General features: G+C 43.0%; 2 protein-coding genes across 25 annotated transcripts in view; one reads left to right on the forward strand and one right to left on the reverse strand.

The window, feature by feature from the left end:
* LOC147021573 (dynein axonemal heavy chain 8-like) overlaps positions 1 to 14,499 on the forward strand; it is a 238,149-nt gene that overhangs the window by 55,760 nt on the left and 167,890 nt on the right. Inside the window, exon 1 of one of the 20 annotated variants that reach the window (XM_085891640.1) lies at positions 7,873 to 7,994. The exons of 18 other annotated variants lie outside the window; for them this stretch is intronic. In XM_085891640.1, coding sequence (XP_085747766.1) covers positions 7,947 to 7,994 — 48 coding nt within the window. In that variant the 5' untranslated portion in view covers positions 7,873 to 7,946. Of the gene's footprint in view, positions 1 to 7,872; positions 7,995 to 14,499 lie in introns of those variants that run through there. One more of the 20 variants, XM_085891630.1, reaches the window with a different exon arrangement.
* The window catches only part of LOC147021576 (dynein axonemal heavy chain 8-like), a 165,600-nt gene that overhangs the window by 26,024 nt on the left and 125,077 nt on the right, over positions 1 to 14,499 (reverse strand). For 4 of the 5 annotated variants that reach the window (XM_085891664.1, XM_085891651.1, XM_085891643.1 and 1 more), the window contains 2 exons: positions 3,349 to 3,451; positions 241 to 399 (listed from right to left, as the gene is read on the reverse strand). In XM_085891664.1, the coding sequence (XP_085747790.1) occupies positions 241 to 399; positions 3,349 to 3,451 (262 nt within the window). Of the gene's footprint in view, positions 1 to 240; positions 400 to 3,348; positions 3,452 to 14,499 lie in introns of those variants that run through there. The other variant, XM_085891655.1, reaches the window with a different exon arrangement.

The raw sequence follows: 14,499 nt of genomic DNA on the forward strand, positions 1-14,499 counted from the left end.
CCATAAAACATTGCCTCACAAAAAGCCAAACCCCTGCACAGCAGGGAAAAACGGATAAAAAGGGGGTTTATTTTTAGGGAAAAAAAAAAGGGAATCGCTGAAAATCCCCCATTCATTTACATGGGGAAAAGTGAGCCAGAACCAGTATATCCACCCTACTTAAAGCTAAACAAATAATATTGTTTTGACATTGCTTAAAAAAAAGAGAAACAACACAATCTGGGAAACAACAAGACTTACTGACAGCGAATCCAAAATGAACTCCTCAACAGCAGTCTGCTCGATTCCCAATCTTTTTGATAGAACCTCAAAAAGATATTTTTGAGATGTCTTTTCAAAAAGAAAAACATAGCCGGTTCAACTTGAAGCTTTCTTTGCTCTCTGTGCTTTGTATCGAGCCTGCAAGAAATAATAAATAAATACTGATATATAGATATATATATATATATATATATATATATATATATATATATATATCACCATTTCTTTCATACCATGAAGGCAATTCACACTCAGAGAGGGTGGAGTCATAAGCAAGGAGATAAAGAGGATTTTCCAGAGAGTCAGAGAGATCATTGATGAAAACCAGAAAAAGAACAGGGCCCAGAACGCTACCTTGAGGAACTCCAGCCTGGACAGGAAGCGGGGATGAAAGAACTCCATTTAGAGTCACATGTTGGCTGCGACAAGAGAGGAAGTCTGCGAGCCATGAGTGGAGATTGCCTTGGATACCATGGGAAGAGAGTTTGGTGAGCAGAGCAGGGTGCCAGAAAATGTCAAAAGCATGCAATATGTCTCGGGATATAGCTCCGAGTTCATGTCTGGCATTGAAGACCTCCATCCAATGTTGGGAGAGCAGAAGCAGCATATCCAGGATGGATTTCATAGCCTTACTGATGATTTGGAGAAGGCTGATTGGTCTGTAGTTGCAGGGATCTGTTTTTGCACCTTTTTTATGCAGGGCAGTAATGTTTGCTGATTTCCAAGGAAGATGACCTTGAGCAAATGAGAGGGTGAATAGAACAGAGAGAGGGTGAGCAACAGCAGAGCAGCAGGTTTTTAGGACACGTGGGCTGATGCCGTCTGGGCCAGTTGCAGAATCTATGTCGAGGTGTGACAGCAATCTCTCCACTTTGTCAGACGAAAAGGACACAAAGTCCAGGGACAGTTGGGTGCGACTGGGTAAGGTGGGTAGAGAAAGCGATGGGTTTCAGACAAGATTTTGATGCAAACACCGGGTGAGGCATTCAGACTTTTCACGTGTGGTATCAGCAGTGCGGCCATTTGAGGTAAGTGGGAGGATGGAGGGGGAACATCCACTACAAACAGATTTGATTAGATGCCACCAGGATTTGGAGGAGGGAGAGAAGTTTGAGAGTTCAGACTTTAGCTTGGAAAGATGGTGTTTTCTGGCTCTCCTGAGGGTAGATACACACTTGTAACGAGCTTTATGGATGGAGCTGAGATTACCCTCAGTTCGGTTTGCTTTCCACGAGGCAAAAGAAAGTTGTTTCAGGACAACAGCCTGGCCACAAGCTTCAGTGAACCATGGGCGGGAGGAAGGGTCAGCCAACTGAAGACGAGAGGAGATAAATCTGTACATGAGGGAGAGCAAGTTTCTTTGAAAGAATTCCCAGGATGAGTTGATGTCGGAGAAAGTCGCGATGGGAGACCAGTGTAGAAATTTGATGGCTGCTCGGAGACCCTGCCAGTTGGCTTGAGTGAAATGCCAGACTGGATGGCGCTGAGGTGGTTCTCTGATAACACCCAGAGAGAAGTGTCATTAAACCAGTTTCATTCCTCCAGGGGTTATCAATTAAACTGAATCAGTTGATGTGGGAAAGAGTGTCAAGAACTCGCTCACACAGCATAAGGAATACACGAATATTTATTGCAGGACAGGACAATGAAAATGGAAGAACCTGGACAGTAAATAAAAAATATATATATTTATTACTAATAAAAAAATGAAAATCTAGTATTCCAGTTATCTCCACCCACCGAAGGTGTGTATGAAACACTGGGATTTTTTTTAACGTGATCCTTCACGATTGATAGATCAGGCTAAAAAACGAAATACAGCATATCTCAAAAAGTTGTGGATGGATTCGGACAAAATTTGGTGGACACATTGCATGTGCGACGAGGAAGAAATGATTCAATTTTGGTGAAGATCCGAATGTGAATCCGCATACAATAATTATTTAATTTTTTAATTGATTGTTCACGATTGAGAGATTGGGATAAATTGATAAATATCACAATATCTCAAAAAGTTGTGGACAGATTCGGACGAAACTTGGACACATTGGGTGACAAGGACGAATTGATTCAATTTTGGAGAAGATCCGAATAAGAATCCGCATACAAGAATTATTTAATTTTTTAATTGATTATTCACCATTGAGAGATCTGGCGAAATTGATGAATATCACAATATCTCAAAAAGTTGTGGATAGATTCGGATGAAACTGGGACACATTGGGTGACAAGGACGAATTGATTCAATTTTGGTGAAGATCCGAATCCGAATACAAGATTTATTTAATTTTTTTAAAGTATTTCTTCACCATTGATCGGGCCAAAAATGATATCTCGCCTGATATTTCAAAAATGGATTGGGCCCGATACGTTGCAGTGGATTAGACATTACGTAGCACAAGTATGCGCTCTACCGAGAGCCTGTCCATGTAGTTTTTGATGTTTTACTATGGCATCAACAACCTGACTGATATCATGTTGCATCAGTGGGGAAAAAAAATTATCAAAATGTCAAACAATTTGGAGGTGAAAAGCAGAAATCTGCCAAATGGTATCAGTCTAAGATATCGATTATACAATTTGTTGACAAACTTACTGGTCCGGTTGTCCTGACAAGACGGTGCAGCGTACTCACCTTTAAGTTGTCTCGACCTGGGTGCAATTCCAGACAAGATTATAAACTGTCGGATTGATGCTTCACAAGCAGAATCAATTTCATCGCAAAGCAAGCCGGCCCTCAGATATACCATAAGGTGGGAACACATCTGCTAAGATGAGTTGGTGGACGTTGAGGTCCCATGGTATTTTGACGAAGATGAGATAAGTCATCACCAACACTTTTGCCAAATTTTTGCCATAATCTTCTTGGGGCACTGCATCATCAGTTTCATTATTACTCTTCAGAAAAGATTCTCCCTGAGGGGCCAAACTCATAATTTATTCCCATCTGATGATGCATACTAGATCAGGGACAGGTGGCAGAGGTGGTGGTGGTCATGTCAATTTTGTTGTCCTTTGCGGTTCTGAGATCTAACAACAGGCTGCTTTGTGTTCGAATTCAAAAATTCAAAGCAAAGGTGTCATTACCTGCTTCTCTTTGTTGGTTTCTTGGCTAATAACTCCGTAGCTGCGAGTTGTCCTGCATTCTTCACCTTGTTTGAAACCATCTTGAGTTGGTTCCATTTTATACCTGCAGACAGCAATGGTTCCATCACAATGTGATTTTTCAGTGTGTAAATTATTCTTTAAAGACAAAGTGAAGATCAAAACGTACATTTCCCCATATATCCCAAACACCAACTACATAGGGCAGGCTGGAATTTACTTAAACACGTTTAGGTTCATTCAAAGTACACCGTCACTGCTGTAACATTCATCCAAATCTGTAACTTTTTGAAAAGTAGGCAATTAATCGAAAAATGAATAAAAATGAATCGATTATTTGATTAATCGATAAATCAAAAATACCGTTTAAATCGCCAAATCGCATGTTCATTGTGGGCTCCAAATATCAGTTTCCGAGCCTAAAAGGTCCCTGAGATATTTCCCGGATGAGAACGAAAATAAATAATTAATAAATCGATGTAAGCCTGGTGTTGGCTTCGTGGTTCAGGTGGCAGCCGCTGGCTTGGGGTCTTCGGCTCCGGAGTTTCAGCCACATTTGCTGCTGAATGAACGCCAGGTGGGGTTGACTCAGCCCCTCAGCCTTCTGAGGTTGGTGAAATGAGTACAAATTGTACTGGCTTAGGGGCACTGCATCAGTGGAAAAGTCGCGCCTCAACTAAATGATAGTGACCTGGCAACCGAGCTGTCACACGTCTGGTGTTGGCTTCGCAGTTCGGGTGGTGGTTTGGGATCCTCGGGTCCTGAATTCAAGCCATGTTTTACGTTGAATTCACACCAGGTGGGGTTGACTGAGCCTGTCATCCTTCCGAGGTCGGTGAAATGAGCCCCAATGTATTGTTAATAGTGTGCTGACCTTTCCCAGGTTGTGATTTTTTTTTAACCCCCTTCTCCCTCTCTTATTTTCGTTCGTCAGTTGGTTTGTTCTTTTTTTACGTTTTCCCCAACTTTCCCCCCTTCCTATTGTTGTCCTGTTTGATCTTGTTCTCCCCACGCGTCCTTCTCACCCTCACCGTTGTTGGTGTTTCCTCCCATTCCACTGTGCTCCAGCTCTTTCATGAGCCTCGACCATGTATACGACATGTAATGCCTGATCCACGAGAACATATCAGGGGCCCAATACATGTTTGAGATATCAGGCTCGAGAGTTCGAACGACGCCATGTTTGATCCGATCTCTCAATGGTGAAGAATCAGTTAAAAATTAAATAATTCTCGTCTCCAGATCCGGAGATCGGATCTTCACCAAAATCGAATCAGTTCGTCCTTGTCGCACACACAACCTGTCCTGCAAGTTTCGTCCGAATCCGTCAACAACTTTTTTGAGATATCGTGCACAACATAACCTTCTTCATCGTCTGTGATGGAGGTAACAACAGGGGTGAGACAGAGAGTGAGAGAGAGAAGAGGGGGGAGGGGTGAGACAGAGAGAGTGAGAGAGTGAGAGAGAGAGAGAAGAGGGGGGATGTGAGAGAGAGACAGACAGTGAGAGACAGACAGTGAGAGACAGACAGTGAGAGACAGACAGTGAGAGTGAGTGACTGAGACAGAGAGGGAGTGACTGAGACAGAGAGGGAGTGAGTGAGACAGAGAGAGTGTGAGAGAGAGACAGAGAGAGTGTGAGAGAGAGACAGAGAGAGTGTGAGAGAGAGACAGAGAGAGTGTGAGAGAGAGACAGAGAGAGTGTGAGAGAGAGACAGAGAGAGTGTGAGAGAGAGACAGAGAGAGTGTGAGAGAGAGACAGAGAGAGTGTGAGAGAGAGAGAGAGTGAGAGAGAGTGAGAGAGTGAGTGAGAGAGAGAGTGTGTGAGTGTGTGAGAGAGAGAGAGAGTGAGAGAGAGAGTGTGAGAGAGAGAGAGAGAGAGAGAGAGAGAGAGTGAGAGAGAGAGAGACAGTGAGAGAGAAGAGAGTGAGAGAGTGAGAGAGTGAGAGAGTGAGAGAGTGAGAGAGTGAGAGAGTGAGAGAGTGAGAGAGAGAGAGATTTGAGTTTTTATATTCTTTTATTACAAAAGTATAAAAAGTTGTCTCACCAATGAGACAAAGGCGTCAGCACAACACTGAACTGTTTTTCACAGCAAGCAAACAAAATATATTTGAACAAACAAGAGGGTATTTATAATGGTAGAAAAAAATATTTTACCAAAACAGATGAACAACCAATTATTAAAAAACATTTTAGGTTGATTCATACATTTTAAATCAGAAAGGAAACTCAAGTGATTCATTTACAACAGAGCAAAGAACATTTTTTACACACCATTTGTCAACAAAATCCTGCATTCTCCCAGACTTGCAACAGAAAAAGAAATCAAGCTGAATGTGAGACACAACTAAAGTTCAAAAGGTTAATAAAACACAAGAACAAGCATCCGCAAATTCCACCTTCTTTTTCCTTGTCTTATAAATTGCCATTTTTGCTTCAGCAACCAAAAACCTGGCCAAACCAGTCTCAGATTTGAAACTCGAGGAAATAGGAAAACCATAAATAAATTTCACCAAGGAAAAAGAGAGACCCATCTTTAAAATAATGTCATGCAAAAACTGAAAAAGAGGGACAAGTCTTATGCAATCTACATATGCATGACAAAGCGTTTCATTGTTTTCACAAAATGGGCACAATTCCGGGATCTCATTGGAAAACTTGTGCAATAAGATATTATAAGGGAGGATGCAATGCACTCATCTCCATTGCAGGTCGCCCGAACGTTTAGAAATTGGGGGGTATATAAACCTCTCCATGCAGGGACAAGAGGGGTCGAAGTTGGCAAATGTTCTTCCCATTGAATCCCGAAAGGACTTTTAACTTTCCTCTCCCAAGACGTGTCTGACTCTCTCCCTGGTTACTCCCTCTTACGGTATGACAGACCTGAGCCTCGTCCTGGTGGAGGTGTTGCTCTCTTCATCAAAGACTCTATTCCTCACTCTCCCTGCACTGCCCTCACTCCCCCACACCCCCAGGAATACCTCTGGCTTCGGCTTCCCCTCCACTCCCACCTCATGTTTATATGTGTACTGTACCGTCCACCGAACAGTGATGACTCCATCTACACCTCACTCTCCGAAAACATGGACCATCTTCTATCTTCTCATCCAAACTCTCTCTTCCTCTTATGTGGCGACTTCAATTGTCATCACGCCAGTTGGCTAGGTGTGGGTACCTCTCTCACCTGCCATGGGACATCAGCAAAAGCTTTCTGTGACTCATTGGGACTGACTCAATCGGTCAACTTCCCGACCCGGATCTCAACCAATGGTACTCATCTCTTCTGGATCTGATTTTGACAAATTTCCCTGACAATATCTGCTGCTCTTCCTTCGCTCCAATCGGTTCTTCTGACCACATCCTTATTAAAGTGGACATCTCTCTGGCTGTTATCAGAGAACCACCTCACCGCCGTCGAGTCTGGCATTTCACTCAAGCCGACTGGCAGGGTCTCCGAGCAGCCATCAAACTTACAGACTGGTCTCCTATCACTACTTTCTCAAACATCAACTCATCCTGGGAATTCTTTCAAAGAAACTTGCTCTCCCTCATGCACAGATTTATCCCCTCTCGTGTTCAGTTGTCTTACCCTTCCTCCCGCCCTTGGTTTACTGAAGCTTGTGGCGAGGCAGTTGTCCTGAAACAACTTGCCTTTGCCTCATGGAAAGCAAACCCAACTGAGGGCAATCTCAGTTCTTTCCACAAAGCTCGGAACAAGTGTGTATCTACCCTCAGGAGAGCCAGAAAACAACATCTTTCTCATCTCAAGTCTGAACTCTCAAACCTCTCTCCCTCCTCAAAATCCTGGTGGCGTTTAATCAAATCTGTTTCTGGTGTATGTTCCCCCTCCATCCCCTCCCTTACCTCAAATGGCCGCACTGCTGATTCCACACGTGATAAAGCTGAATGTCTAAACTCGGTGTTTGCAGCTAAATCTTGTGTCCTAAACCCATCACTATCTCTACCCACCTTACCCAGTCGCACCCAACTGTCCCTGGACTCTGTATCCTTTTCTCCTGACAAGGTGGAGAGCTTGCTTTCAAACCTCGAGTCAGATTCTGCAACCGGTCCAGACGGCATCAGCCCACGTGTCCTCAAAGACTGCTCTTCTGCTCTTGCTCACCCTCTCTCTGTTCTATTCACCCTCTCATTTTCCCAAGGTCATCTGCCATCTGCTTGGAAATCTGCTAACATCACTGCCCTGCATAAAAGGTGCAAAAACAGATCCCTGTAACTACAGACCAATCAGCCTTCTCCCAATCATCAGCAAGGTTATGGAATCCATCATCGCTTCAGACATGAAATCCTTCCTCTTCTCCAATGGCTTGATTTCCAATCATCAATTTGGTTTCAGACCAGGTCACTCTACCCTGGATATGCTGCTACTGCTCTCCCATCAATGGATGGAGGTCCTCAATGCCAGACAGGAAATCCGAGCCGTATCCCTGGACATATCACGTGCTTTTGACACAGTCTGGCACCCTGCCCTACTCACCAAACTCTCTTCCCATGGTATTCAAGGCCATCTCCACTCATGGCTCGCAGACTTCCTCTCCTGTCGCAGTCAACGTGTGGCCCTAAATGGAGTTCTTTCATCCCCTCTTCCTGTGCAGGCTGGAGTTCCTCAAGGTAGCGTTCTGGGCCCTGTTCTTTTTCTGGTTTTCATCAATGATCTCACGGACTCTCTGGAAAATCCTCTATTTCTCTTTGCCGATGACTCCACCCTCTGCCGTACCATCTGTCATCCCTCAGACCGGCAAGCAGCAGCTTCTTCGCTCACTGCAGATCTGGATAAAATCACAAACTGGTCCAACAAGTGGAACATGTCTTTCAATCCAGACAAATCTCACACTCTCACTATGTCTCTTCGAAAGGACCGTTTACAAAACCCCCCATCCACTTTCTCAACAATCCTCTGGAAGAAGTCTTTTCTTTCAAGCTTCTGGGTCTCACTATCTGCCATGACCTTTCCTGGGAAAGTCACATTTCCAACCTTGCCTCAAAGCCAGTCGCCGACTGGGAATCCTCCGTCCGTGCAAAGTCCTTCCTCGGCCCTCTTGAGCTCCTGACCACTTACAAAGCTTTTGTCCGTAGCCTGATGGAGTACTGCTCTCCCTCTGGGCTGGTGCTCCTGCCTCCCACCTTTCTCGACTTCACGCTGTCGAAACCAGGGCTTTTAAGATCATTGGCATCTCCCGCAATGAAGCTGAGTCTTTGGGCCTCTCACTCAATCACCGCAGGTTGGTCGGTGGTCTTTCTGTCTTCTACCGACTCCTCTCCAGCCTTGCCCCCCTTGCTCTCTCTGCGATTTGTCCCAACCACATTTCCACAGGGCGCTCAAGGTCCGCAAACAACCCCCGTCTGGTAAAACTACCAAAATCACGAATCACTGCTCATCTTCACTCTTTCATTCCTCTTTTTTCCCGCCTTTGGAATAAACTTCCTCACTCGATTCTTTCCCATTCTTCCCTCCAGGCTTTCAAAACAGCTGTTCACCACCACCTCTTATCTTCCCCCATCCAAATCCTCGATCTTTTCTACCCCCGATAATCCACCCAAGCCCACTTCCTTCAATTCTCCTGCTTTCCTTCCTGAAAGTCCCTGTAATGTCCATCTTCTCCTCGCCATGTTCCCCGTCCCATCCCCATCCCTCTCCCTTCCACAGTTCACCTGTGTCTGTTCCCCAATGTTTTGTCCCTTCCACTCCCGCCCCTCTTGTCTCATGCCTCCTTGCTGTGAGTTGTGTGTTAGCTCTCATACGAGCCTCGACCAAGGTATACAAAAAAATAAAAAAAATAAAAAAAATAAAAAACTGAATCAGCAAAAATATACTGAATACAAAAGGAATACAGGTTCCCCTTCTCAATGGAATTTAAAGGTACAGATTTGCCATCCCAGTCCAAAAGCAAAACAGGGAAGGCATATTGATTGGGCAAATCCACAATATCAAAAAGACTCCTGAAACCCACTCCAAAACTCATTAATGCCTTTAAGATAGCAGAAAAAAGCTGACCAATTATCCGAATTGATTTCAACCCAGTAATGGTGGAGATTTCATGACCAGATTTCCATCTTTCTTTTGAAAAATCCAGCAGATTGTGCACAAGAAGTATATTGGACCCCACAAAATGTTGCACAAAAGCCCTAGAGGATGGGATTCCTGTAAAACAGGGATTGTAGAAAACTGGTTCATTTAAGAACATCGAGGCAGTAAAGGAAGTGACCTCACGTTGCAGTGATAAAGCTTGCCAAGCATTGATCACACTCTGCAGATACAGAGGAAGTGGTGACACGTCGATCTTCAGGAGGTCGAGCAAAAAAAAGCTCACGGCCATATCCCAGCCGGCCCGCTTGCTTTAGCAAACAAAGGGTCAAACTCTCCCAAGGCATGTGGTTATAAAGCAACTTTTTCACAAAAAGAATGCGGAAAGTCATGATCCTGCTGGTGATGTCAACAAGCCCTTGACCCCCCTCATTCCGAGAAAGGCTGAGCACACCTGGTCGAAGCCAGTGCATACCACCCCAGAAAAAAAATCGATTAAGTATTTTTGAATATTTTTAATTAGCCATGCAGGTGGCTGCAAGACAATAAACCTGTGCCACAAGATGGAAGAGACCAAATTGTTAATAACTAAAACTCTTCCATGATACGATAATTTGCACAGAAGGCCCCTCCATCTCTGAAGTCTGGAGTAGACTTTGTCTGTTAGTCCATCCCGGTTTTTCTGAATACTTTGAGCATCACCAAGGTGTACACTCAAATGGTAAACACTATTATTCTTCCAGGATAAATTGCAAGGTAGTGTTGGGAAGGAAAAATACATTGCTCATCCAAAAAAAGGAGGCATAACTCTTTGTCCAGTTTACTCTGGCTGAGCAAGCAAGGGTAAAATTATTCATAGTTTTAAGTAGTTCAGATACATCTTCTTGACATTGAATTGTAGTGCAGATATCATCTGCATAAGCAACAACTTTTATAGCAGGTATGTCCGGAGCGACAGAGAATCCCACAAGTTTCTCACGCAATTTAACTAAAAGGGGTTCAATGGAAAGAACATAAAGGAGTCCGGATAAGGGCCACCCTTGCCTTATTCCTCTGGTAACAGTAAAGGGAGGAATCAACTCATTATTTATTTTGAATAAACTAGAAATATTGTGATACAACAACTGAATATATGATACAAAAATATGACCAAAACCAAAACCCTTTTGGATAGCAAATAGATAACTATGATCTATACTATCAAAGGCATGCACTTGATCAACAAAGATTAAGCCAGTACTTTTATGCAGAAGATCACACACATCAGCAATGTCACGAACAGCGCCAAGATTGTCATATATTGATCGTCCAGGCACACAACAGGTTTGATCAGGATGCCCCAAAGATTGGACTACCAATTTTAAGCGAGAGGCAAGGACCTTTGAAAAAAATCTTGTAGTCGGTGTTCAGTAAGGAGACAGGACGCCAGTTTCTGAGTAACTGGGTTTCTCCCTTCTTTGGTAACAAGGAAACAACGGCTCGCCGGAAACTTAGGGGGAGCTCCCCAACTTGAAAACTTTCCTTGAGTACTTCCAAAAGTTCGAGTCCGATAATGTCCCAAAAGGTTTTGTAGAATTCACAGGGGATTCCATCCAGACCAGGAGCTTTCCCGGACGCCATACTGGAAAGAGCAAGACCCAACTCCTCCAGCGTGATGGAACTCTCCAAAGAGGCTCGCTGTGACTCAGACAACTTGGGTAAAGGTTCAATAAAGGCTTTTGCAACATTCAAATCAATCTTTTTTGCACAGAATAAAGAAGAAAAAGAATCGACTACAATTCTTTTAATCATCTTAGGTTCACTTACTATCTCTCCTTCAGGTGATTGTACAGATAATAGTTGTTGTTGTGCTTTAGTTTTCCTCTCCAAAGAGAAGAAAAACTTTGATGAAGTGTCAAAAAGACTCAAATTTTTAATCTTAAGCCGCACTAAAGCCCCTTTAGCCCTTTCGTTGACAAGACTGTGAAGAAGCTCTTTTTTAGTTATAAATTCTTTACGTAATCCTTGATTTCTGTTCAACTCAAGAGGATTTCTTTGCAATTCTAAAACCTCTTTTTCTAGAATCGTTATCCTTGAAAGACTATCCTGAGAGTGATGAAGTTTATACTGCTGACAAAAGATTTTGATGTGGATTTTTACAATATCCCACCATTGTAGCTTGCAATGAAAATATTTTTCCTTCCGTAAAGAGAAGTCCAAAAGATCCTAAAAGCATTGCAAAAAACAATATCTTCCAAAATACTAACATTTAGAGCCCAATAGGCACTCCTACGTTGAAGAAAGGGAAAAATTAATTTTAAAGAAATGAGGTGGTGATCCGAAAAGCCAGAGGGAGAAATTGCCGTAGACAATATAAAGTTCCGAAAATCATTATTAACATAAAATCTATCTAAGCGAGCGAACGATACCCTGTTATTGGAAATTTGACACCACGAATATTGTTTAACTTTGGGGTGCTGCAATCTCCAACCATCAACCAAATTATACTTTGCGAAAATGGTCGCAAACCCTTTTGCACTCTCAGGGTGAGGTTCTGAGCCATTACGGTCCAGAGCTGGCTCCAAGGTACAATTAAAATCACCAGCGAGGCACACGAGACCACTAAAATCAATCTGGGATAAACAATCATCAAGAATGGAAAAATATTCGTTTCTTTTTGCAGGATTACTTGGGACAGAAGCATTTAACAGTGTGATTTTATAGCCTCCATTAGAAAAAAAATCACAAAAGCCAAATGACCTCGCATGAATTCGTGAAAAACAATTTGGTCCGATGAAAGACTTGATCGAAACCAGAAAGCAACTCCTGCACTGCAGCAATCAAAGGAACCGAAAAACCAAGAACCCCTTATTGTGGTTTGCCACTCTGCAGAACAAGTCGGTCCACAACGCACATCCTGAAGAAGAGCTACATCAATATGCTTTTGATCAAGTAACAGTCGAACATGTGTTTTACGTATAGGGGCGCGGCCCCCATTCATGTTTAAACAAGCAAGAGACAGAACCATTTTAGTATTTTATAGGTGGGTACTGGTTACTGAAGTTCTTTCCTTGCCAGAGTTACATATTTCCTCAATCTGTGTACGTGGGATTCATTGGCGCCATAGGCTGCCGGATTTTTAGTAATAAGGGATGCGGTAAGCATAAATTTATCGAGTTCCGGAAAGAAATCGGTTAGTTTAATTTTTTCCGAAAGGTGTTGTGGAGGAACTTGATCACCTTCGCAGGAGCAGGGGCATTTAAGCCCTTGTGGTCTTGTGAATCTCCAGCTGCACCATCCAACTCAGAAGAATCTGATATTGAACAAGTATCATCGGAATCACATGACTCGTGTTCAAATTCAGCTTCCTTTTTCTTTACAGATATAGCAGACATTGGAAATGGTTTCACGAAAAAGGAATCCTCAGGAAGCAGATTTCCTTCTAACTTTTCAGGTGTCTGCTTCAAAGTCACTGAGGTAATGGGTGTGGCTGTAGATGTGACAGGCAGTTCTATGGTACTCGGTGCAATTACAGTTTGGTGAGATTGTTCTGTGGTGTTAGGCACAACTATAGTTTGGACAAATGGCTCTGAGTTATTAAGCTCTACTGTAGTCTGAACTGCTGGTTCTGAGGTATTAGGCACGACTATGGTTTCAACAGTTGGTTCTTGGGTGTGAGACACAATCTCCACATGAACATCCTGCTTCAGTGTATGACTACCTACTGTATGTCCAGAACAAGTTTCGTCTCCGCCTGGGACATCTACTGATGGTGTGTTTTGAAGCTCCATCGTCTCCTCGTCATCACATGTGAGAGGGCAGGCATAAACATCTGAAGGATTTTGGTTACTCTTTCCGAATGAGTGAAACCCTCTTCACAGCGACTGCTTCGGCGTATGAAGAAGGTTCGACTAAAACTGCACTTTGGTGCCTTCTGTTTTCCTCGTGTCACCCAACCAGACTCATTTTTTCCATTTGTTTGATTTTCAGAGTTTTCCCCTGCCTCAGTAGACACCCCAGTGACCTCAGGTTCATTTACATTTTCAACTTTACTTGATTCTTTTTCAATGCCCCTTGGGCATTCATTTTTCATGTGACCATACTGTCCACATTTGTAACACACTAAAGTCTGTGATGTAGCAAAGATGCGGAAAGTAAACTTTTCATGTTCAATTTTTAACGAGCTCACGAATGTTTGGCTTTGGAATAATAAATAGTTGACGTCGAAAGGAAAGAATATGTTTTGTACTGTGGTCCTTAAAACGAACAGGAATGAAAGTTATTTTTGAAACAACAGTGCTATACTGTTCTAAAGCAGCCTTCACCTGCTCGTTTTTTATGAAGGGAGGAATATTTGACAGGAGTACCTTCATCGATGGAACATCGAGGGGTGATATGAAGAGGAATATATCCGGCTCCACAGTCAGTCCTGACTCCACAAGCTGCGGCACCATTTCCTCTTTAGCGACAAAGATAACAACACGCTGATTCATTCTTGATGCAGCAATTACACGATGCATGCCGATTAATTTTCCAACACACAAAACAACTTTTTCAACTGAGATTTCGGGTAGTGGCGTACACGAAAACCCATTTTTCCGACTTAAAGACTCTAACAGCTCAACGGTCGCCATGATTTAGGCGCAATAACACTCGATGCCGAGGGGAAAAAAAAAAATATATATATATATATAATAATAATAATAATAATAATAATAATAATAATAATAATAAAAACCAATACACAAGAAACGCTGGCGAATGGAGGAAAATAATAATAATACTAATGATAATAATATGGACGCGGTCCAAGAATCGTTTAAAGGAGCCAAAGTGATGGCAAAAAACTAACAAAACACGTCGGATGGAAACCAGAACTCAAAACCGGGAGGGGTTCTGAGAACCCCGAACTCCACCTACCGTGCGCGCTCTCTTTCTCTCTCTCGCTCAATGGAAAAGAGAAAACAAGGAGAAAGGGGGTCAAGAGAAAACGAAAACGAAAACATTTAGACGATGAGAAGAGGGAAAGGAGAAAGCAACACAGGCTCCGCCAGGAACTGAGCAACAGGTCTTCGCGAATGCACACACGTGCCAAGCGAGCAACAGCTGTGC

This window comes from Eptatretus burgeri, chromosome 8, assembly GCF_056783735.1.
Source record: "Eptatretus burgeri isolate ZD-2024b chromosome 8, Ebu_testis_v1, whole genome shotgun sequence".
NCBI classification, from domain to species: domain Eukaryota; kingdom Metazoa; phylum Chordata; class Myxini; order Myxiniformes; family Myxinidae; genus Eptatretus; species Eptatretus burgeri.